At 45.9% G+C, this 25,122-nt stretch overlaps 1 protein-coding gene across 1 annotated transcript in view; it reads left to right on the top strand.

Moving 5' to 3' along the window:
• Positions 1-25,122, top strand: part of LOC116975564 (contactin-associated protein-like 5) — a 480,271-nt gene that overhangs the window by 11,200 nt on the left and 443,949 nt on the right. The window contains exon 2 of the mRNA XM_033024851.1: positions 24,218-24,421. Within this exon, the coding sequence (XP_032880742.1) occupies positions 24,218-24,421 (204 nt within the window). The remainder of the gene's footprint in view (positions 1-24,217; positions 24,422-25,122) is intronic.

Here is a 25,122-nt window from a genome sequence, read left to right as displayed (position 1 = left end):
TGAACTGAACTGAAAATTGCATCATGACATTCTCAGGATGTAAGCATTAGTGACAAGGTGATATTTATTAGCTCTCCTTCATCACCCTGAGCAGATGAGTCGAGGCAGCTGCGGGCCGGCAGGCCGTTGCCGCGCGGAATTTTTAAACACGATCAGTTTTTTGGAGCCCCGTGCGATGTCGGGACCAGCTCCGCACAACTCCATATGGCTCCGGCGATCGAAGTGGGACCGGCCCCGCGAGGCCGTACGGCTCAAGCGCCCACATTAGGTCGCGCTTGCCGCATGCAGGCGCATGCTGGTGGGGCCGGCCCTTTAGGTCACGCTTGCCGCATGGAGTCACATGCTCGTGGGACAGGCCCTATACAGCACCAGAGCCCTGGGTTCGATCTTTAGTCAGACGGTGGTGAATATGTGGAATTATTTGCCACAGAAGGGTGTGGAGGCCAAGTCAGTGGATAATTTTTACGGCAGAGATAGATAGATTTTGATTAGTACGGGTGTCAGGGGTTTTGGGGAGAAGGCAGGAGAATGGGGTTAGAAAGTAAAGATAGATCAGCTATGATTGAATGGTGGAGTAGACTTGATAGGCCAAATGGCCTAATTATACACCTATCACTTATGACCTTATGATCCTGACTCCAGGTGCTGTCTGTCCGGAGGTTGTACGTTGTCCCCGTAACGTTCGCCTGATGGGAGAGGGGAGAAGAGGGAGTGGCCAGGGTGCGACTTGTCCTTGAATATGCTGCTGGCCTTGCCGAGTCAGGGTGGGCAGTTTGTGTGATGGTGTGGGCTGCCTCCACAAGTCTTGGACGGAGCGGTTCCCAAACCAATCTGTGATGCCTGTCGATAAAATGCTTCCCGCAGTGAATCTGTAGAAGTCGGTGAGAGTTGTGTGGGGGGACATGTCGAACTTTCTGAGCCTTCTAAGGAAGTCGAGAATACCAGGTTCTCTTCCCTGCAGAATGTCAGTGCATCAGTTGGTTCTGATCAGGCTGCAAGGAATGATGCATAACCTGATACGTAGTGCAGTTGATTGAAAAATTATTTCACATTGCATAAAGGGAAAGTCATTTATACACAGTCGGAGCCCATCAGCTGTCACCATTTCTATAGCCCATGGGAGATTTAACTGCAAATTGTGATATATGAGAAGCAAATCTAATTGCAGGCTTTATATGCAGATATTAGTAATAAATCTCTTGTCATTGTTATCTGACTATTAGTATCTTACCTTTCCCTGTGATCTTCAATCATTGCGACATCATAGTTTTAATATTTTCTATACTTTGCCACTCTTGAGTATCCATTACTGGTTATCATTTGTTACACCAATAAAATCTTGGGACAGGAACTGTCTGCATTGTTTCTCAGTCCATCTCGCTGGTCAGGCCGCATTTGGAATATTTTGAGCCACCAGCTCTGAGGAAGGATGTGCTGGCTCCATAGAGGGTCCAGAGGAGGCTGACAAGAATGATCCCAGGAATGAGTAGGTTAACATATGATGAGCATTTGTCGGCACTGGGCCCGCATTCGCTGGAGTTTAGAAGAATGAGGGTGGACCTCATTGAAACGTACAGAATAGTGAAAGTCTTGGATAAGAGTGGATGTGGAGAGGATGTTTCACTAGTGGGAGAGTCTAGGACTAGAGGTCATAGCCTGAGAATTAAAGGACTTTATTTTCGGAAGGAGTGAGGAGGAATTTGTTTTTCTCAGAGGGTGGTGGATCTGTGGAATTTGCCACAGAAGGCTGTGGAGGCCAAGTTAGTGAATATATTTAAGGCAGAGATAGATAGATTCTTGATTAGTACAGGTGTCAGAGGTTATGGGGAGAAGGCAGGAGAATAGGGATAGGTGGGAGAGATAGAGGCCATGATTGAATGGTGGAGGGTACACAAAAAAGCTGGAGAAACTCAGCGGGTGCAGCAGCATCTATGGAGCGAAAGTAAATAGGCAACGTTTCGGGCCGAAACCCTTGAATGGTGGAGAATGGATTTAGGAGGGAGAGATTGACCAGCCATGATTGAATGGCAGAGAAGACTTGATGGGCCAAATGGCCTAATTCCGCTCCTATTACATGATCTCCAATACAGACAATGTGTGGACCATCTTTCAGGTCAGATGGCTTCTTAATGTTGGAGTAGGGCGGGAGGAAGCTTGTAAAGAGAGTTGGAGAGGAACAAAGCGGTAGAGTTGCTGCCTTACACCGCCAGAGACCCTTGTTCGGTCCAGGCTACAGGTGCTTGTCTGCATGGAGTTGGTATGTTTGCCCCGTGACCTAAGTGGGTTTTCTCAGTGAAATTTGGTTTCCTCCCACACTCCAAAGGCATATAAGTTTGTTGGCTCATTGGCTTGGTATAAGTGTAAACATCGTCCCTAGTATAGGATAGTATTAATGTGTGGGGATAATGTCGCTGGTCGGTACAGGATATTCCACAGGAGCTGAATTGGGCCATTCGGCCCACCAAGTCTACTCCGTCATGTCTGATCTATTTTTTTTCCTCAACCCCATTCTCCTGCCTTCTCGCCATAACCACTAACACTCTTACTAATCAAGAATCTATCAATCTCAACTATAAAAATATCCATTGACCACGGCCTTCTGTGGCAATGAATTCCACTAGTCCGTCAGAAACAACATCCATTCTCCCTCTATATCATTTCCTGATTCTATCTCCATCTCTTCTTCAATTCTCATGTTCCCACCAACAAGACAGACTGAACTCATAACAGACTTCAGCTTTCCATCATCACCATTTTCCATGCTCCTACCTGGGGCCACAGTCTTAGAATAAAAGGGAGGTCATTTAAGACTGAGGTGAGAAAAAACTTTTTCGCCCAGAGAGTTGTGAATTTGTGGAATTGCCTGCTACAGAGGGCAGTGGAGGCCAAGTCACTGGATGGATTTAAGAGAGAGTTAGATAGAGCTCTAGGGGCTAGTGGAATCAAGGGATATGGGGGGAAGGCAGGCACGGGTTATTGATTGGGGACGATCAGCGATGATCACAATGAATTTCGGTGCTGGCTCGAAGGGCCAAATGGCCTCCTCCTGCTCCTATTTTCTATGTTTCTATGTTACCTACCATTCGGCCCATCAAGTCTACTCTGCCATTCAATCATGGCTGATCGATCTTTCCCTCTCAAACCCATTCTCCTGCCTTCGGCCCATAACCCCTGACATGGCAAAGGTGAGCTGGAAGCTAGAGGATTTGGAATCTTTTAAAGAAAAACAGAAGGTAACTGAAAAGGCAATACAGAGAAAAAAGATGAGGTACGAAGGTAAGCTAGCCAAGAATATAACAAAGGATAGTAAAAGCTTATTTAGGTATGTGAAGAGGAAAAGATTAGTTAAGACAAAAATGGGGTCCCTTGAAGACAGAAACAGGTGAATCTATTATGGGGAACAAGGAAATGGCAGATGAGTTGAACAGGTACTTTGGATCTGTCTTCACTACGGAAGACAACATCTCCCAGAAGTGCTAGGGGACAGAGGATTTAGGGTGATGGAGGAATTGAATGAAATTCACATTAGTCAGGAAATGGTGTTGGGTAGACTGATGGGACTGAAGGCTGATAAATCCCCAGGGCCTGATTGTCTGCATCCCAGGGTACTCAAAGAGGTGGCCCTTGAAATCGTGGATGCATTGCTGATAATTTTCCAATGTTCTATAGATTCTGGATCAGTTCCTGTGGATTGAAGGATACCTAATGTTATTCCATGTTTAAGAAAAGAGGGAGAGATTTAAAAAAAAAGGGAATTATAGACCAGTTCGCCTGACATTGCTGGTGGGGAAAATGCTGGAGTCAATTATTAAAGATGTAATTGTAGCGCATTTGGATAGCAGTAACAGGATCGGTCCAAGTCAGCGTGGATCTACGAATTGGAAATCATGCTTGACTAATCTTCTGGAATTTTTTGTGGATGTAACAAGTAAAATGGATAAAGGAGAGCCAGTGGATGTAGTGTATCTGGACTTTCAGAAAGCCTTTGATAAGGTCCCACGCAGGAGATTAGTGGGCAAAATTAGAGCACATGGTATTGGGGGTAGGGTATTGACATGAATAGAAAATTGGTTGGCAGACAGGAAACAAAGAGTAGGAATTAACGGGTCCCTTTCAGAATGACAGGCAGTGACTAGTGGGGTGCCGCAAGGCTCGGTGCTGGGACCACAGCTATTTACAATATACATTAATGATTTACTGTAGATGAAAATTAAAAGTAACATTAGCAAATGTGTAGATAACACAAAGCTGGGTGGCCGTGTGAACTGTGAGGAGGATGCTATGAGGATGCAGGGTGACTTGAATAGGTTGTGTGAGTGGGCAGATGCATGGCAGATGCAATATAATGTAGATAAATGTGAGATAGCCTCTTTGGTGGCAAGAACAAGAAGGCAGATTATCTGAATGGTATCAGATTAGGAAAAGGGGAATTGCAACGACACCTGCATGTCCTTGTACATTAGACACTAAAAATAAACATGCAGGTACAGCAGTCAATGAAGAAAACTAATGGCGTGTTGGCCTTCATAACAAGAGGATTTGAGTAGAGGAGCAAAGAGATCCTTCTGAAGTTGTACAGGGCCCTGGTGAGACCACACCTGGAGTATTGTCTGCAGTTTTGGTCTCCAAATTTGAAGGACATTCTTGCTATTGAGGGAGTGCAGCGGAGGTTCACGAGGTTAATTCCCGGGATGGCGGGACTGTCATATGATGAAAGAATGGAACGACTGGGCTTGTATTCACTGGAATTTAGAAGGATGAAAGGGCATCTCATAGAAACATGTAAAATCATTAAGGGATTGGACAAACTAGATGCAGGAAACATCTTCCCGATGTTGGGGAAGTGCAGAACCAGGTAGGAATAAGGGGTAGGTCATTTAGAATTGAGATGAGGAAAAACTTTTTCACCCAGAGAGTTGTGAATTTGTGGAATTCTCTGCCATAGAAGGCAGTGGAGGCAGGATCACTAGATGCATTCAAAAGAGTTAGATGGAGCTCTAAGGGCTAGCAGAATCAAGGGATTTGGGGAGAAGGCAGATCGGGGTACTGTTTGTGGATGATCAGCCATGATCACATTAAATGGCGGTGCTGGCTCAAAGGGCCGAATGGCCAACTCCTGCACCTATTTTCTATGTTTCTATGACACCCGTACTAATCAAGAATCTATCAATCTCCACCTTAAAGATATAGAAACATAGACATAGAAACATAGAAATTAGGTGCAGGAGTAGGCCATTCGGCCCTTCGAGCCTGCACCGCCATTCAATATGATCATGGCTGATCATTCAACTCAGTATCCCGTACCTGCCTTCTCTCCATACCCCCTGATCCCCTTAGCCACAAGGGCCACATCTAACTCCCTCTTAAATATAGCCAATGAACTGGCCTCGACTACCCTCTGTGGCAGGGAGTTCCAGAGATTCACCACTCTCTGTGTGAAAAAAGTTCTTCTCATCTCGGTTTTAAAGGATTTCCCCCTTATCCTTAAGCTGTGACCCCTTGTCCTGGACTTCCCCAACATCGGGAGCAATCTTCCTGCATCAAGCCTGTCCAACCCCTTAAGAATTTTGTAAGTTTCTATAAGATCCCCTCTCAATCTCCTAAATTCTTGAGAGTATAAACCAAGTATATCCAGTCTTTCTTCATAAGACAGTCCTGACATCCCAGGAATCAGTCTGGTTATCAAATGACTTGGCCCCCACAGCACTCTGTTGGCCATGAATTCCATATATTCACCACCCTTAATAAAGAAATTCCTCCTCACCTCCTATCTATCCTCCATGTTCGTCAAGTCAAGTTTATTGTCACATAATAAGTACAATGATAATCTTGCTTGCAGCAGCATAACATGCAAAATGTAAATGATACATAAATGGCACACTAATTCTGCAAGATAGGGAAAATAATATAAAATATTGCATAAAACATGGCATTAGTCCAAAACGCAATTAGGGAAAAAAACGGCCATGGTAATGCAAAAGGTCGAGGAACATGTCCCTTTCAAATTTTAGTGATCTGCACCCTCTTGTCCTCTGACTCTTAAGACAGAAGTGCAATGAGCGCTATTGAACTGTGAACACCTTGGAATGTTTTGTTACATTAAAAGGGCTATATAAATGCAAGCACTCCTCATTACTGTTGGATCTTTAATCCAGAATCCTGGACCATTAATCAAGAGTTTTAAAGTTAATCTATAACGATCTACAAATCAAAAGTTGATGATGGCATAAAAGGAATGGGAGGAGTTTCGGTTTGATCCGTGTTTCCGTCAGCGGGAGAGGCCAGGACCAAAGGTCATAGCCTCAGAATGAAAGGACGTTCCTTTAGGGAGGAGATGAGGAGGAAAGTCTTTAGTCAGAGGGTGGTGGATCTGTGGAATTCATTGCCACAGAAGGCTGTGGAGGCCAGGTTAATGGATATTTTTTCAGGCAGATATAGATAGATTATTGATTAGTCCGGATGTCAGGATGTATGGGGAGATGGCAGGAGAATGGAGTTAGGAGGGAGAGATAGATCAGCCATGATTGAATTGCGGAGTAGTCCTAATTCTGCTTCTATCACGTATGAACTTATTATGAAATTATGACCCGAAACGCCACTCATTCCTTCTCTCCAGAGGTGCCACCCGTCCCGCTGAGTTAAGGGCCTGTCCTACTTTCACAACCTAATTCACGTCTTTTTTTTTATTCGTGGACATTTTTCATCAGGCTAGAAAAACTCGCCGACCTACTTGATGCCACGAGTACCTACGACTAGCATCACAGCCTGCTACGACCTACCTACGACCTCATGATGACCATGCTGCGAGTATGGGTCAAGGGCAAACTCGGCAGAAGTCGTGAATTAGGTTGTGAAAGTGGGACAGTCCCTTTCCTCCAGCATTTTGTGTCTGTCCAGAGTTGACGACGGGTTCATTGTCATCTCCTGCGGCAGTCTCGTGAGATGGGTCAAATGGTGCAGCAGAGCCAGTTAGCACCTTGACCTTCTGATGTCACCCCCACTGTGAGCCTGACCCCTTTTTAATTAGAACATTTAAAGTTGAGAAAAATTGCAACAACCGTAACAAATGAGCTCTCAAAAAAATGGCGTGTCACAGACACAGCCTCATTCGGAAGACCCATAAGGTGCAATGAAGATTGAAGGGGACTGATGGGTTTTGTTATTGATTTTAATGAACAAAGCCAGTCAGGTGAATAATAACTTCATTTATTGTTGGTATTTCTTTACATCTTCATTTAGCCGCCGAATCTATCGTGACAGAGTAATTACCCATTCCTCTTGTTAGTACTGACCGTGATTAGTGAGCCTGTCAAGATACAGTAACAGAACACTTCATTCATTTAATAATTCCTCTGCTCCTTCACGCTGGCTTTTGGTCTTTGTGCTACTGACAGATACTTTGTGCCGCGATGCTCTCAAGAATCTAGTTTTAAATTGAGACATTCTCTCTTTCATTTTAGATGTAAAATCTCTGCTAAACTCGAAGAGATAATTATATCACGCAGACATCAAAACCCCTTTGAGCGCGCAACTCTGATTCATCCAATCTAAGTGCGCATTGTCACGGCAACATCAAAGAAGCTTTCATGATGGAGAAAGGCGGCTTGGGAGGATTATCTTTGTGCCTTGTATAAAAAAAATATGTGTGTGTAAAAAAAAAAAAAAAAAAAAAAAATCCAAACCTTTTTCAGAAATAATCCAATCGTGGCTTGGCAAAAACAATTTCCCCCTGTTCGAAGGTGAGGATAAAGGTTTAAGAGTTGGAGACAGGGATTTGTAGGAAGGATGTTCACTTGTGCAGCTCTTCAGAAGAACCGCTAAACTTCAGACAACGAGATTCAGTCACTAACATCGCATGGATGATCATGGCAGCCATTTTGTATTGTCCCTCGATCAACCAAGTGACGGGATGCCCACTGGTGATATTTATATTGAGGAGGACATTTTCTTTAGTGGGTGGTGAATCTATGGAATTCATTGCCACAGAAGGCTGTGGAGGCCAAGCCAATGGATCATTTTAAGGCAGAGATAGATATATAGACTCTTGATTGGTCTGGGTGTCGGAGGTTATGGGGAGAAGGCAGGAGAATGGGTTTAGGAGGGAGAGATATATCAGCCATGATTGAAAAGGCGGAGTAGACTTGATGGGCCGAATGGCCTAATTCTGCTCCTATCACTTATGAACTCATGAACTTATGACAGGGATATCTGCCTGTTAATCTTTATGAAAGCACATTCATCTAAACAAGCAATTAAAAGACTATTTATTAGTCATAATAAATAGACTAAAAAAACTATTTGTTTAATTTAGTAAAGGTTTTCACTGTACACCTGACAGTAAACATAATATACATGACTACAGCACGGAAACAGGCCTTTCAGCCCACCGAGTCCGCACCGTCCAGTGATCCCCGCATATTAACACTATCCTACACACACTCGGGACAATTAACCAAGTCAATTCACCTACAAACCTGTACGTCTTTTAAGTGTGGGAGGAAACTGAAGATCTCGGAGAAAACCCGCACGGTCACGGGGAGAACGTACGAACTCCGTACAGACTGCACCCATAGTCGGGATGGAACCCGGGCCTCTGGCACTGTAAAGCAGCAACTAACCGCTGCGCCACCGTGCCGCCTTCTTCTTTTCTTCCTCTTTCTCTCGTTTTCTTTGCAGAAGAAGCTGAGAAATATGGGGGAAATCTACATCCCCACGTTATCACCTAGCCCACAGCCTACAATAGACCATTGTGGACTCCACCTTTCCTCGATCATCTTTGCTGGCTTTGATTTGTCCTTGTACATACCTTTCATTCCTTTGGTCTGTGAACCTTTTTATACCTCTAGTTTCCCTCTCACCTGACTCTGTCTGAAGAACGGTCTCGACCCGAAACGTCACATGTTCCTTTTTTTCTGAGATGCTGCCGGACCCACTGAGTTACTCCAGCATTTTGTGTCTGTCTTCTGTGAAAATCTCTGTTAACATAGAAACATAGACACATAGAAAATAGGTGCAGGAGTAGGCCATTCGCCCCTTCGAGCCTGCACCGCCATTCAAGATGATCATTGCTGATCATCCAACTCAATATCCTGTACCTGCCTTCTCTCCTGCGACACGGTGGTGCAGCGGTAGAGTTGCTGCCTTACAGAGCTTGAAGCCCATGACACCAGAGTTCGATCCTGTCTGTACGGAGTTTGTATGTTTTCCTCATGGCCTGCGTGGGATTTCTCTGAGATCTTCGGTTTCCTCACAATCCATACTTACAGATTTTGTAGGTAAATTAGCTTGGTATAAGTGTAAATTGTCCCTAGTGTGTGTATGATAGTATTAAAGTGTGCGGTTTGCTGGTCAGCATGGACTCAGTGGGCCAAAGGGCCTGCTTCCACGCTGTCCGCTCTAAACTAAAAGAAAATATACACAGATAGACACAAAAAGCTGTAGTAACAGCGGGAGAGGCAGCATCTCTGGAGAGAAGGAATGGGTGACATTCCGGGTCGAGACCCTTCTTCAGTCTGAAGAGTCTGTGGAATTATCTGCCTCGAGGGAGGTGGAGGCAGGTTCTCTGGATACTTTCAAGAGAGAGCTAGATAGGGCTCTTAAAGATAGCGGAGTTAGGGGATATGGGGAGAAGGCAGGAACGGGGTACTGATTGGGGATAATCAGCCATGATCACATTGTATGGCGGTGCTGGCACGAAGGGCTGAATAGCCTACTCCTTCACCTATTGTCCCGATACATTGGCCAATTCTTCTCTCCAAAAATCCCGCCTATCCTTTAAACTTTCTCCCTGTCGTCTTAAAACTATGCCCTTGAGCCTTTGACATTTCCACTCTGACTATCTTCGGTTTAAACCAGCATCTGCAGTTCATTCCTACACAGAGCTAAACATTGGTCAGGTTTGGCCAGGCAGTGCCTGTAGAATAGGTATCTGCGCACTCCAGTGTCTCAATACTCAATGGCATTTCCACAGAAGGATTAATGGTCATGGACAACATGGCTACATGTTTATTGAAAAACAATTTGCAGTAGATTACTGAGAAAGGCTGTGTCTGGAATATATCTTGAGTGCCCAGGATGCAAATGTTACAAAGTGATGATCAGTGTGAAAATAATGCAGACAACCGGTCACTATGGCAACTCCGTGGCGATGCCTTATTTTCCGTGACATTTTCCTCTTCCCCGAGGGGGAATTTCCCACATTTATGGTTCCTAAGCAAAACTCTCGGTGCTGTTATTGCTTGGTCATCGGCACATAATTGCCTCCTGATTATTTCAGTTTAGTTTATTGTCACGTGTACCGAGGTACAGTGAAGAGCTGTTGTAGCATGCTAACCAGTCAGCGGAAAGACAATGCTCGATTAATGTGCAAGCGAAAGACAAGATGGTTTCCACACATTATCCTCAAGCAGCAGATTCTTGGGCATGACAAATAGCAAACCGTTGTTTTCCACTAGTGTAACAATGCATTAAATTAGAGTGGTGCAGCGGTAAAGTTGCTGCTTCACAGCGCCAGAGACCCAGGTTCGATCCTGACCACGGTTGCTGTCTGTACAGAGTTTGTACGCTCTCCCTGTGAGGGTTTTCCCCGAGATCTTCGGTTTCCTCCCACACTCCAAAGGCACACATGTTTGTTGGCTAATTGGCTTTGTATAATTGTAAATCGTCCCTGGTTTGTGTCGGGTAGTGTTAGTGTGCGGGGATCGCTGGTCGGCGAGGACTCGGTGGGCCGAACAGCCGGTTTCCGTGCTGTATTTCCAAAACTAAAACTAAAAGCTCTCTGTGTTGTTCTTGCTTGGCACAAAATTGCCGCCCGAATGTGGAAGGCAAGATGGTTCCTTTATATTATCCCCCCAAGCAGCGTATTCTTGCATTTGACAAGTTGCATGTGTTTTCAAAAATTTAGCATGTGCTAAATTAATGTGCTTTTAAAAATTTAAGAAACACCACAGATTTAATTAACTTGGGATCTGGGATAAGAAAAAAAAACTTGGGATCTGAGGTAAAAAAAAATCACTAGTCTTAGTAGTGGCAATGAAAGTGAGCAACTGTATAGTGTCATAGAGTGATACAGTGTGGAAACCCTTTGTGGGTCCTTTGGCCCAACTTGCCCACATCGGCCAACATGTCCCAGCTACACAAGTCCCACCTGCCCGCATTTCGTCCATATCCCTCCAAACCTGTACTATCCCATGTACCTGTCCAACTGTTTCTTAAATGTTGGGATCGTCTTAAATGTTGTGATAGTCAGATTTTGGAGATACGGCATGGAAACAAGCCCTTTGGCCCACCTATTCCACACTGACCAGGGATCACTCCATACACTAGCACGGTCCTACATATTAGGGGCAATTTACAATTTTACCAAATCTAACTAACCTTTACACATCTTTGGAGTGTGGGTGGAAACTTGATTTGTACGGGTAGCAGGGGTGAAGGGAGGAAGGCAGGAGAACAGGGTTGAGAAGGAAAGATAGATCAGCCATGATTGAATGGCGGGGTAGACTTGATGAGCTGAATGGCATAATTCTGCTCCGATGACTTATGACTTGTGAATCTGAAGCTCATGTGGAAACCCCAGGCGGTCACATGGAGAACGTGCAGTACAAATTCTGCCCAGAGAGCACCCATAGTCAGGATTGAACCCGGGCCTCTGGCGCTGTAAGGTAGCAACTCAACCGCAGCGCCACCGTGTTGGATTTGGTTCAGTCATGACAGTCAAAAGTAGAAATCGTCCGTCCTCAGTTGATTTGATCCGTAAATGACAGAAGATCTACCTCCTCTATAAGACAATTAATTCACGGGGAAATAGGGATGGGTGATAAATGCTGGTCATGCCAGGGATACCCAGACTCTGGGAAATGAATTACAAATAATTGCACCATTTTATTCTCCAGTTGAATATTGAAAAGAGGATCTTTAAAAAAAAAACTGAAGGTGGTTCAATGGGTTCAAGAAACCTTGAGCCATAGACTCCCACAGTGATACAGGAAACTATATTGTTTGCTACTGGCTTTTGAAGGAACTAACCATTTTGTCTCAGGCTATTGCCTTTTAGCTATAAATTGCCAATGGCTTACATCATCTACTCAATTATTTTATGCATATCCGTTTTGAATCCAATGTCCTTTCAAGCAATGTATTCCAAATTAAATAATGAAAGTAATAATACCATTAAAGTTAATAATAATAATAATAACAATTATTTTTGTTGTTATTATTAATATAATAATTCATTATCAATAATTAAAATAATTATTTATGTTAATGGTGGTATTACTTTCATTATTTAATTTGGCACCTGTTTACAGTGGACCAGAGGAGATATGTTTAAGGGGAAGGGGAAAAGATTTAATAGGAACCTGAGGGGTAACCTTTTCACACAAAGAGTGGTAGGCGTATGGAACGAACTGCCAGAGGAGGTAGTTGAGGCAGGGACTACCCCAACATTTAAGAAGCAGTTAGGCAGGTGCATGAATAGGACAGGTTTGGAGGGATATGGACCGAATGCGGGCAAGTGGGACTAGTGTAGCTGGGACATGTTGGCCGGTGTGGGTAAGTTGGGCCAAAGGGTCTGTTTCCACACTGTATCACTCTATGACTCTAGGATGGTGAGTGTTCATTAATCTCTGGCAATGCCATCAAGGTATTGCTTGACAAACTTTCCAAAATACACTGAACATTTTCTGCCTCCCTTTTATTCCCTTAGCACTGTAACCATCCTCGAACCATCAAAATGAGGAAAGTTAAAATCATCTCCAACTATCATTCTGCAACTACTGCAAATATTATTCCTACAAATCCAGTACGTGAGATCCTCCCAAATATCTAATGCTTGTCTAATTACTGTTCACTTTTGGGACAATAATAATTTATATTACTAAAAGTCTGATCTTGATCTTGATCAATATCTATATATTGATTTAAGAAAAAACGCTGCCACTTACGGCTGTGATTTTTGGCCATCTTACTCAGAGTCCCTTCCACTGTGCTGGACAAGAGGATTTTTCCCATTGATGAAAAATAAAATAGTTATTAGTGTTTAAAAAATGTTGAGATTCTCTCTCCTGAAGGTCACGCCCCTTCCGGAGGGACTATAAAACCCAGAAGTGTTGAGTGCCTCAGTTGGTCTCTGCAAGATGGGGGAAGCGAGAGGGTCATGCTTCTCAGTCTGAGCTGTGAATAACACAAACACATGTCTATTAAAATGTGAGTGGTGTTACTGACTTGTCAGTGCCCTTAATTTGGTTTTAAAATATAGTTTGGAAATATGAAAGCTGTGTTGCCTTTGGTTTAGAAATGCTAAAGCTGTGTTGCCTTTGGTTTAGAAATGCTAAAGCTGTGTTGCCTAATTAAAGTTGCCTTGCCTAATTAAAGTTGCCTTGCCTAATTGAAGTTGCCTTGCCTAATTAAAGTTGCCTTGCCTAATTAAAGTTGCCTTGCCTTCTATATAATTAAAAGTCTAATCTTGACCACTTCCTGTTTGCACTTTATATTGATTTTAGAAAAAAAACACTACCACGTACGGTTGTGATTTTTGGCCATCTTACTCAAAGTCCCCCTCCGCTCATCAGGTGCCAAGGATTTTTCCCATCGATGAAATATAAAAGAGTTATTAGTGTTTAAAAAATGTTGATGTTCTTTCTCCTGTCAATCATGCCATAAAGGCCACGCCCCTTCTGGTAGGCGGGGGGGAGGGACTATAAAACCCAGAAGTGGGGGCATGGCTCAGACTCTGCAAGATGGAGGAGGGAGAGGTCACGACTTGCTGTCTTTAGTGGCCTTGCACCCTGCTTGAAATGGTATGAAACGGCACTTGAATTTGGTGGCCTTGCAGCTTGCATCAAATGGAATTTCAAGGAATAGCCGTGTCAACTGCCAGCCCACCAGCCATGATTGAGTGAGCTGCCAGCACAGCAGGCTTGAGTGAATGAGCCACCTGCCCAAGAATCCATTCGGCCCACAATGTCCATAACAGCCCTGGAAACCAGTCCCTGCAGCCCATAACACCCATACTAACACTCCAGAAAGCCCACACTGGGAACCAATATTGGAATTGGTGGAGAGGTGGAATATTGCATTGGGGGACCAGCCCTCCTGTGTGATGCTGGTAGCCAACGGGTCCCACTTAGTCTAGTAAAATTCTAAAAGGACTGCACAAGCTAGATGCAGGAAAAGTGTTCCCAATGTTGGGCGAGCAGAACCAGGGGCCATAGTTTTAGAATAAAGGGGAGGCCATATAAGACTGAGGTGAGAAAAAACGTTTTTACCCAGAGAGTTGTGAATTTATGGAATTCCCTGCCACAGAGGGCAATGGAGGCCAATTCACTGGATGGATTTAAAAGAGAGTTAGATGGAGCTCTAGGGGCTAGTGGAATCAAGGTATATGGGGAGAAGGCAGGCACGGGGTATTAATTTGGGACGATCAGCCATGATCACAATAAATGGCGGTGCTGGCTCGAATGGCCTCCTCCTGCTCCTATTTTCTATGTTTCTATTTTTCTAAGTTTCTGGTGTGTAGACAATAGACAATAGGAGCAGGAGTAGGCCATTCGATGTGATCAGTACTCCGTTCCTGCCTTCGATTCATATCCCTTAACTCTGCTATCCCTAAGAGCTTTATCTAACTCTCTCTTGAAAGCACCCAGAGAACTGGCCTCCACTGCCCTCTGAGGCAGAGAATTCCACACACTCACAACTCTCTGTGTGAAACAGTTTTTCCTCATCTCCGTTCTAAATGGCTTACCACTTATTCTTAAACTGTGGCCCCTGGTTCTGGACTCTCCCAACATCGGGAACATGTTAGTGTCGGTGTTAGATGTTAGGGCAGTGTTAGTGTGGGCCGAAGGGCCTGTTTCCATGCTGTATCTCTCAACTAAACTAAACTAAACACTTTATCTTACTCCAAATGCTGCACGTCCTTATTGCCAAAAGATAAGACACAAAATGCAGGAGTACCTCAGTGGGACAGGCAGCGTCTCTGGAGAGAAGTAATGCGTGACATTTCGGGTCAAGTTCTAGTTGCTGTCAGATGTTACTATGGGCGAGGGACAGAGCAAAGCGTCACACCGTTTTGTGACACCATTAATTGGAACAGCTCCTTGCTCTGCCCAAGGAACGAGTTTATGAATGAGGTAATCAAGTTTAATTTGACACTTGATGGCACCTTGGAATATTGTGCATCCATCTCCACTGTGGTTAGCTGGCTTCAAATCCAATGCCAATTGTCTTGATTAAAGCTTCTTCATCCCAGAACTCAAGGAGTGCAAGCTAAATTAATTTGGACAGTCTCAACTGGTTTCTAATAGATGCAATTTTACAATGGAAAACTGCCCATAATTCAGCAATAATTCACTAAATTGACAGCGTCTGAAAGGCCTCAGGAATGGAGATTCTTCACAGTAGCAGCATCCTACATTAGTGAGGTCAACGGTGATAGTCCGGAAGAAGCTACTCATTTCAAGATTACTGCCCAATGTACAGTCAGAGGCCCCTTTTGACAGCAGCATAAATCTTCTCAGTCACTTCAATAAAAGTGAAACAGAGTGCCTACCTTCATCAGGAAGAGCTTAAAAGACTAGGGGCCCATCTCTGTCGAACAGGGGTGATGTAGTGTAGTTTAGTTTAGAGAGATACAGGGTGGAAACAGGACCTTCGGCCCACTGAGGTCACGCTAACCAGCGATCGCCCACACACTAGGCCTATCACGCACACGGTAGGGACAATTTACGGAAGCCAATTTGCCTAGAAACTGCACGTTTTCGGAATGTGGGAGGAAATGGGAGGACCCGGGGAAATCCCACGCGGTCGCAGGGAATGACATGCGATCTCCATACGGACTGCACTCACAGTCAGGATCAAGATCAAGAAATTGCAGCGAATTGTGGACGCAGCCCAGACCATCACACAAACCAACCTCCCGTCCATTGACTCTATTTATACCTCGCGCTGCCTCGGCAAGGCCAGCAGCATAATCAAGGATGAGTGGCACCCTGGTCACTCCCTCTTCTCCCCTCTCCCATCAGGCAAAAGGTGTAGAAGTGTGAAAACGCACACCTCCAGATTCAGGGACAGTTTCTTCCCAGCTGTTATCAGGCAACTGACCCATCCTACCACAACCAGAGAGCATTGGTGAACTACCATCTACCTCTTCGATGACCCGCGGACTATCCTTGACTTTGCTGGCTTTACCTTGCACTAAACATTATTCCCTTATCGTGTATCTGTACACTGTGAGTGGATCGACTGTAATCATGTATTGTCTTTCTGCTGACTGGTTAGCACGCAACAAAAGCTTTTCACTGTACCTCAGTACATGTGACAATAAACTAATCTGAAACTGAAACCTGGGTCTCTGGCGCTGCAAGGCAGCAACTCTACCGCTGCGCCACCGTGCCGCCACCGGAGGTGATCAAATTTAGGAACTGCAGATGTTGGCTGCAAAAAAAAAGACACAGAGTGCTGGAGTAACTCGGCGGGTCAGGCGGCATCCATGATAGGTGACATTGATAGGTGACATTTAGGTGACACTCCAGTCTAAAGAAGGGTCCCGATATGAAACGTCACCTCTCCACCTTCTCCCGGGATAGATTGAGTTGAGTTACTCCAGCACTTTGTGCCTCTTTTTGTTTAAATTTAGGACTGGGTTTAGTGAGGTAGCAAAGAAGGGGTTTCCAATTTTGGGGAGATTATGTGAAAAGATAGCAATTGAGAAAAAGCTCCCTGTTCCATCGGTTGATGGGGATGCTGTCAGACGAGAAGTCCACCATTTCTGCAGAAGATGCGTCAACAGTGAGGAAGTGTGAAGAAATTGGTCTTTGATTGCCAATGCTCCAAATATCACTCTGCAAATAACGCTCGGCATGTCCCTAACGAATCTTACCAGCTTCTGCACCCAGGAAAGTTGCATCACAGCTCGGTTTCGGAAGGAAGGGTCCCGACCGGAAACATTGCCTATCCACCTTCTCAGTGCCTGATCCACTGAGTTACTCCAGCACTTTGTGTCCTTCTATGTATTAACCAGCATTACATAAAGTCGTAGAGTCATAAGTAATAGGAGAAGAATTAGGCCATTCGGCCCATCAAGCCTACTCCACCATTCAATCATACCTGATCTATATCTCCCTCCTAACCCCATTCTATCACCTTCTCCCCATAACCCCTGACATCAGTACTAATCAAGAATCTATCTTTTTCTGCCTAAAAAATATCTGTTGACCTCCACAGCAACAAATTCCACAGATTCACCACCCTCTGACTAAAGAAATTTTAAGCAACCTGGAAGCATACCCATATTAACCACAATGACCAATCTATACCAGTCCCACCTGCCTGCCTTTTGCCGATATCCATCTAAACCTGTCCTATCCATGTACCTGTCTAAACGTTTCTTAAACGTTGTGAAAGTACCTGCTAAATCATTGATTTCCCGGACAATTTAAACCTGCTAAGGTTTCCTGTGACAGATGTGTCATCCCTGTTTCAATGTTTGTACTGTTAGGTTGTAAGCTACCCAAGCTCCCTCTCCTTGGGGCACTGCCTTTTCCTTACGGCCCTAGAAATATCTCAAAATAACTAGTAGAAACGGGGAACTGCAGATGCTGGTACACCAAGGAAAGACACAAAGTGCTGGAGTAACTTAGCCGGTCAGGCAGCATCGCTGGAGAACATGTACAGGTGACGCTTTGGGTCGGGAGCCTTAAAATAATTATCGGTTGGAAGTATCTGAGCTACTGTTGTATCGGCATCCTGTATCCATTCAGGCTGAGCTTCCAATATCATAAGTGTTTAGGAAAGAAAGCTTGCGTGTAGGAAGGAACTGCAGGTGCTGGTTAAAACCGAAGATGGGCACAAACAGCTGGAGTAACTCAGCGGGCCAGACAACATCTCTGGAGAAAAGGAATAGGTGACGTTTCGAGTCCAGACCCTTCTTCAGACTGACTCACGGGGGAGCGAAATGAGAGATATAGACGGTGATGTAGAGAGATAAAGAACAATGAATGAAAGATATGCAAAAAAGTAACGATGATCGAGGAAACGTTCTTGTCTCTCAGTCTGAAGAAGGGTCTCGACCCGAAACGTCACTGACTCCTTTTCTTCAGAGATCCTGTCTGACCCGCTGAGTTAAGGGCCTGTCCCACTTGGCCGTCATTTGCGCCTCATTTATGCATCATATGTAAAATAGGTCAACGCATTGTGACGCGTGGGGTGCGTGTGGGTGACGCACGCGTTGTGCATGGTGAGGCGTGGAATCGCTTGCGGTGGCGCGCTGTCTCGTGCGGTGCTCCAGGGTTTTGTAGAGTAACAAAATCCTCGCGCGCCACCTGCGTGACGTATCGCGTACGCTTACACATTGGGGTCGCACGCTGGCGTCCTAAGGTCTCAATTGTATCGCGTGGTGATGCATGGTTACATCACCGTGCAAAACCATGCGTCACCGCCTGCCGCAGGGCATTCTAATGACGTCACGCGCACCAGCCGGCTGTGCTAACGCGTGATTTGCGCGTAACGGCGCGTCGACCTATTTTACATATGACGCGTAAATGAGGCGCAAATGACGGCCAAGTGGGACAGGCCCTTTACTCTAGCTTTTTGTGTCTGTCTTCACGATAAAAAAAAGGCTCCTTGTTTCGCCTCAGGCTCTTTACATCTGTGACCAAACAATGCAAACTCCTTATCAGGGAATCAGCAATGCTGGATGGTGTTTGCTCCTTTTATCTGAAATGAGATCCTAGCCAGAACCGCAATCTGAAAGCCACGAGCAAGTGTAGCAAAAAAACGTTCCCACAGATGGCAGACAATTGTTGAGTTAACAGATTTTGAACACGAGCAATCCTGACTCCAGCAAGATGCAAGGAGATTTCTTTAATGTTCACTTCTGGCACCTGTTTACAGTGGGCAATGCCAATATCCTGTGGACCAGAGGACATACAGTATGTTTAAGGTGAAGGGGGAAAAGATTTAATTGGAATCTGAGGGGTAACCTTTTCACGCAAAGAGTGGTGGGCATATGTAACAAGCTGCCAGAGGAGGTTAAGAAGCGTTTTAGAAGCAGTTAGACAGGAACATGGATAGAACAAGTTCGGAGGGATATGGGCCAAAGGCAGGAAGTTGGGACTAATGTGGCTGGGAGATGTTGGCCGATATGGGCAAGTTCGGCCGAAGGGCCTGTTTCCACACTATCACTCTATGATTTATCTCCCATTCCCTAGTTGTCTTTGAAGTATTGACTAGCATTTCATGGACGTTCACATCCTGCCAAAAGTGTGGTGACTTGAATTAGATGTTGTGCCCTAGTTTAATTTAGTTTAGAAATACAGCGCAGAAACAGGCCCTTCGGCTCACCGTCAACCAGCGATTCCTGCAAACTAACACTATCCTACAATTTTACCAATTAGCCTACAAACGTTTTTGGAGTGAGAGAGGAAACCGGAGGTAAACAAAAGCGCTGGAGAAACTCAGCGGGTGCAGTAGCATCTATGGAGCGAAGGAAATCGGCAACGCTTTGGGCCAAAACCCTTCTTCAGACTGCGGAGAATTTACAAACGGGGAGAATGTACAAACTCCGTACAGACAGCACCCGTAGTCAGGATTCAAACCCAGGTCTCTGGTGCTGTAACAGCGACTTTACCGCTGCAACCTCATTGTCACTGTGTTTTGTGGAGGTTCAACATAATTGATTGATTGATTACTTTATTAATCCCCTTATTCAGGGGAAATTCTGATGTCCTTGCAGCACACTAATAAAAATACAACACAGTATTCATAAAGAAATTCAACACCAAAACATCCCCCCACAGTGATTCCCACTGTGGGGGAAGGCACAAAGTCCAGTCCCCATCCTCTTGTCCACCCATAGTCGGGCCTATTGAGGCCTCCACAGTCGCCGCCACGGCGCCCGATGTTCTCGCCGGGTGATGGTGCTCCGGCGTCGGGAGAACCCCCAGCGGCTTGGGGTGCCAGGAACGGCCGCCTTCCCACCGGAGACCGCGGCTTCCAAGCCAACAGACCATGCCAGACGGAGCTCCGCAAACTGGTGATCTCGGCGAGATGTAAGTTCAACGTCGCAGCTGGCCGCTCCGCAGAACCGCGGCTCCACGATGTTTTCCTCGGCGGTACCAAGCATACTGGAGTCCCAGCGCGGCGACCCAGGAAAGGCATCGCCCGCTCCGCAATAGCGCTCCAGTGCTGCACTGCCGCCAAAGCCGATGTTCTGCGCCGCTTCCAACGCCGATGTTCTGGCCAGGTCCCCTCAGGGAAACGTCGCTCCAGGAACCGCTGGTAGGCCGCGAGGACAGGTCGAAGACGCTGCTCGGAGGAAGGCAACCCCTCTGACCAGGTAGGGACTTAGAAAAGCAGTTTCCCCCTTCCTCCCCACCATCCCCCACACATAAAAGATTTAGACCCCCTGACTGTACACTTAACGAACTAAAAATAATAAAAAAGAAGGGGAAAAAACGGACAGCTGCAGGACAGGCAGCCGTTCAGGACAGCGCCTTCCTCTGTGTTTCTTGCCTCCATAAACACTCAGACCTATTAGAAACATATAAACATAGAACATAGGTGCAGGAGTAGGCCATTCTCTCACCGTTCCCTCATTGTGCCTTGCCTCTTTCAAGGTTTTCTGCATGCGGACATCCAAGGTGCTCTGTTCAAGTTGAGTTGAGTTTTATAGTCATTTGCACAAGTACGTTGAGGTATAAGTACAATGAAAGCTCTTGGCACAAGCACATAAGCTGGACAAGCATATGACAAAAAAGGATACATAATTTACAAAATAAAACTTCTGAAAGAAAGAATTCTGCACAAAGTAACACAAGATACAGGATACTGAGTTGGATGATCAGCCATGATCATATTGAATGGCGGTGCAGGCTCGAAGGGCCGAATGGCCTACTCCTGCACCTATTTTCTATGTTTCAATATTTGTGCTCAGTCCATGGTAATACAGGAGGTGGTGCTTTTTGAGGTTAAATTGGAGTTATGGACAATAGACAATAGGTGCAGGAGGTGGCCATTTGGCCCTTCGAGCCAGCACCACCATTCAATGTGATCATGGTTGATCATCCACAATCAGTACCCCGTTCCTACCTTCTCCCCTTATCCCTTGACTCCGCTATCTTTAAGAGCTCCATCTAACTCTCTCTTGCAAGAGCGGAACTCGCTATCAAAACATGGAGGGGACGAGGGACACCATTTTTTGGCGGCCGTGCGCGCACGCGCGCACACGCGCACACACACACTCACACACACACACACACACACACACACACACACACACACACACACACACACACACACACACACACACACACGCGGCTTCGGAGGTTCAATCCAGCGCTAAATGCAGCTCAACTCTGCCTGTCTCGCCGGGTTAACTACAGCCCAGCCTGGATTGTTGGGACACCAGCGCTGCTTCTCCGCGCTGGCCATATTTCCCGCAAGTCCAGGCAGGTTCACCTGGCGGGACAGGCAGAGTTGAGCAGGGTTTAGTGCTGTTTCTCTGTTCTGGCTGTGGGCCTGGGGGCACAGCTCGCGTCTGACTGCCGACGTCTCTGTCACCCGTGGGGGTGGGGGGCACTCGAGACAGCGCCGGAGAGCCGGCCGGGATCGATCCTGCCTGCCGATGAGGCGCAGGTTTGTGCCACGTCTCCCTCCTCCAATCGCCGCGCTCTATCCTCAGTCCCACCCCCCCCCCCCCCCACACACTCCTCTCTCCTCCAAACATCGCCCCCTCGATCATCAGTCCCACCTCCACTGCCTCGCGGAAAGCGGAGATTTTAAAATCGGGATCACAAAAACTTGGGGGGGATGTCCCCCACCTCTCAAAACATAGGGGGGGCGTGTCCTCTCTGGCCCCCCCGGGTTTTCCGCCCCTGCTCTCTTGAAAGATTCCAGAGAACCGGCCTCCACCTCCCTCTGAGGCAGAGAATGCCACAGACTCACAACTCTCAGTGTGAAAAAATATTTCCTCAACCTCTGTACTGAATGGCTTTCCCCTTATTCTTAAACTGTGGCCCCTGGTTCTGGACTCCCCCAACATCGGGAACATGTTTCCTGCCTCTAGCATGTCCAAACCCTTAAAAATCTTATATACGTTTCAATAAGAAACCCTCTCATCCTTCTAAATTCCAGTATACAAGCCTAGCCGTTCCATTCTATCAACATATGCCCTACCAGGAATTAGCCTGGTGAACCTACGCTGCACTCCCTCAATAGCAAGAATGTCCTTCCTCAAATTTGGAGTCCATAACCGCACACAATACTCCAGGTGTGGTCTCACTAGGGCCCTGTACATCTGCAGAAGGACCTCTTTGCTCCTATACTTCTTCTTCTTGCGTATGTCGTGCACAGTCCAAAGTTGTTGGACAACTTGTTCTATTTGATCTTATTTGATTGTGCACGCCGGGTTGATTGCATTCGTCGAAACAGGGCGGACCACGTGAAGGTTGCAATCTCCCACCCCGCTCCTATACTCAAATCTTGTTATGAAGGCCAACATGCCATTTGCTTTCTTCACTGCCTGCTGTATCTGCATGCTTACTTTCAGTGACTGATGAACAAGGACCCCCACATCCTGCTGTACTTCCCCTTTTCCCAACTTGACACTATTTAGATAATAATCTTCCTTCCTGTTTTTGCTACCAAAGTGGATAACCTCACATTTATCCACATTAAACTGCATCTGCCATGCTTCTGCCCACTCACCCAGATTGGGAATGGGAGGGGGAGTTAAAGTGTTGAGCAACAGGGTGAACAGGTAGGTTTAGGCAGACTGAGCGGAGGTATTCAGCGAAACGACTGCCGAGCCTGCGGTTGGTGTCTGGATATTAAAGATGGGCAGTAGATTTTGTCCATGCTGGCTACACGCAGACCCTGAAAATGAATATATAATATAATAAATTGGACCGTCACAGTTGCTCGCAGTCCCTCGGGCTAGCTCCACCATTCAATAAGATCAGGCCTGACTTGACTCTCTGAATATTTTAAAATCTTTCTCAGTCTAGAAGATTGATGATGCCAGAGACCCTGGTTCGATCCTGACCTCGGATGCTGTCTGTGTGGAGTTTGAATGTTCTCCCTGTGACCGCGCAAGTTTCCTCCGGCTTTCCTTGCACATCGCGACGGTGTGTGAGTTTTTAGTTTGAGACCCTCTGTAGAATTGCCCCAAATGTCCCAGGGGTTGTTGAGAACATGGGATAACATAGAACTAGCTTGAATAGATGATAGATGGCCGGCATTGAATTGGTGGGCCGAAGGGACTGTTTCAAACCTATATCCCTAAACTAAACTAAACTGCATGAATCTCAAACAGCCCTGAAGGAAGACACAGTCCTTTTAGTGATACAATCCTTCTCTCTGCATTCATTTTAAATAGAATACACCTCATGCCCCCTATTTCTACAAAGGAGATACTTCTTCAGCATCAATGCTGTTGAGCCCCCAAAATCTTTACTAAGATTGTTGCATTTATCTGCGCGGCGGCTGCCTCACAGCGCCAGAGACCCGGGTTCGATCCTGACCACGGGTGCTGTCTGTACGGAGTTTGAACGTTCTCCCCGTGACCTGCGTGGGTTTTCTCGGGTTTCCTCCCACACTCCAAAGACGTACAGACGGGTTTGTTTGTGAACTGGCTTGGTATAAGTGTAAATTGCCCCGAGTGAGTGTAGGATAGTGTTCATTTGCGGGAATCGCTGGCCGGTGCGGACTCGGTGGGCCGACCACCGATCCATGCTGTATCTCTAAACCGAGACCTCTCTCCCTGGCCATAAACTCTTTGAATCACTTCCCTCTGGAAGGCGACTCCGGACTGTCAAAGCTGCCACAGCCAGACATAAAAACAGCTTTTTTTCCACGAGTAGTAGCTCTACTCAACAGCCAAAAGTCTGTAGCCTCCTTTTGCACTGGTATTTTATTTCGTTCTTCACATGTTTAAATTATAATGTTTTATTTTTAATTGTCTACTGTATTGTTGTTATCCTTCCAAGCAAAGCACTAAAGCAAATTCCTTGTATGTATACATACTTGGCTCATAAAATGTATTGTGTTTATTGTGTTTTGTTATTATTACATGTATGGCTGCAGGCAGCAGCATTTCGTTCAGACCGAAAGGTCTGAATGACAAATAAAGGATTCAATTCAATTCAATTCAAAAATTGTATTTATTTAATTCAAAATAAGCTAAACTGAAAATGGTGACCGCCTCTGTTTTCTTTTGCAGGGTCGGATGTGGCTGACTTCGATGGAAGGAGTTCCATGTTCTACAGATTCAACCAGAAGATCGTGAGCACGGTGAAGGACGCGATCTTCCTGAAGTTTAAGACGATGAGAAGTGACGGCGTGGTTCTGCACGGCCAGGGGCAGCAAGGAGACCACGTCACTCTGGAGTTGAGGAAAGGCAAGCTCTCGCTGGAGATCCACTTAGGTACGGGTTCATTCCTCACCCCTGCCTGAAGCAAATAGAGAGATACAGTGTGGAAACAGGCCCAACTGGCCCACACCGAGCAACATGTCCCGTCTACACTAGTCCCACCTACTGTGTTTGGCCCTTATCCCTCTAAACCGCTCCTAACCATGCACCTGTCGATATGTTTCCATGCTGTACCTATAAAGTAAACTAAACAGAGAAGTTCGTTCAAATCCCACCACAAAAGATGAGAAATTGAAGGTCAATAAAAATTTGGATGGTCATGAAAACAAGGTGGCACAGTTGGTAGAGTTAATGCCTTAAGCCCCTGTCCCACTTAGGAAACCTGAACGGAAACCTCTGGAGACTTTGTGCCCCACCCAAGGTTTCCGTGCGGTTCCCGGAGGTTTTTGACAGTCTCCCTACCTGCTTCCACTACCTGCAACCTCCGGCAACCACCTGCAACCTCCGGGAACCGCACGGAAACCTTGGGTGGGGCGCAAAGTCTCCAGAGGTTTCCGTTCAGGTTTCCTAAGTGGGACAGGGGCATTAGAGCGCCAGAGATCCGGGTTAGATCCTGACTACGGGTGCTGTCTGTATGGAGTGAGGGTTTTCCCCAGGTGCTCCGGTTTCCTCCCTTCGATTCACTGAGTACACACCGACCAGTGATCCCCGCACATTAACCCTGTGCACACTAGGGACAAACTACAATTAAACCA

The sequence above is a fragment of the Amblyraja radiata genome, chromosome 7 (genome assembly GCF_010909765.2).
Source record: "Amblyraja radiata isolate CabotCenter1 chromosome 7, sAmbRad1.1.pri, whole genome shotgun sequence".
NCBI lineage: Eukaryota > Metazoa > Chordata > Chondrichthyes > Rajiformes > Rajidae > Amblyraja > Amblyraja radiata.
This window is presented reverse-complemented; position numbering and strand designations above follow the sequence as displayed.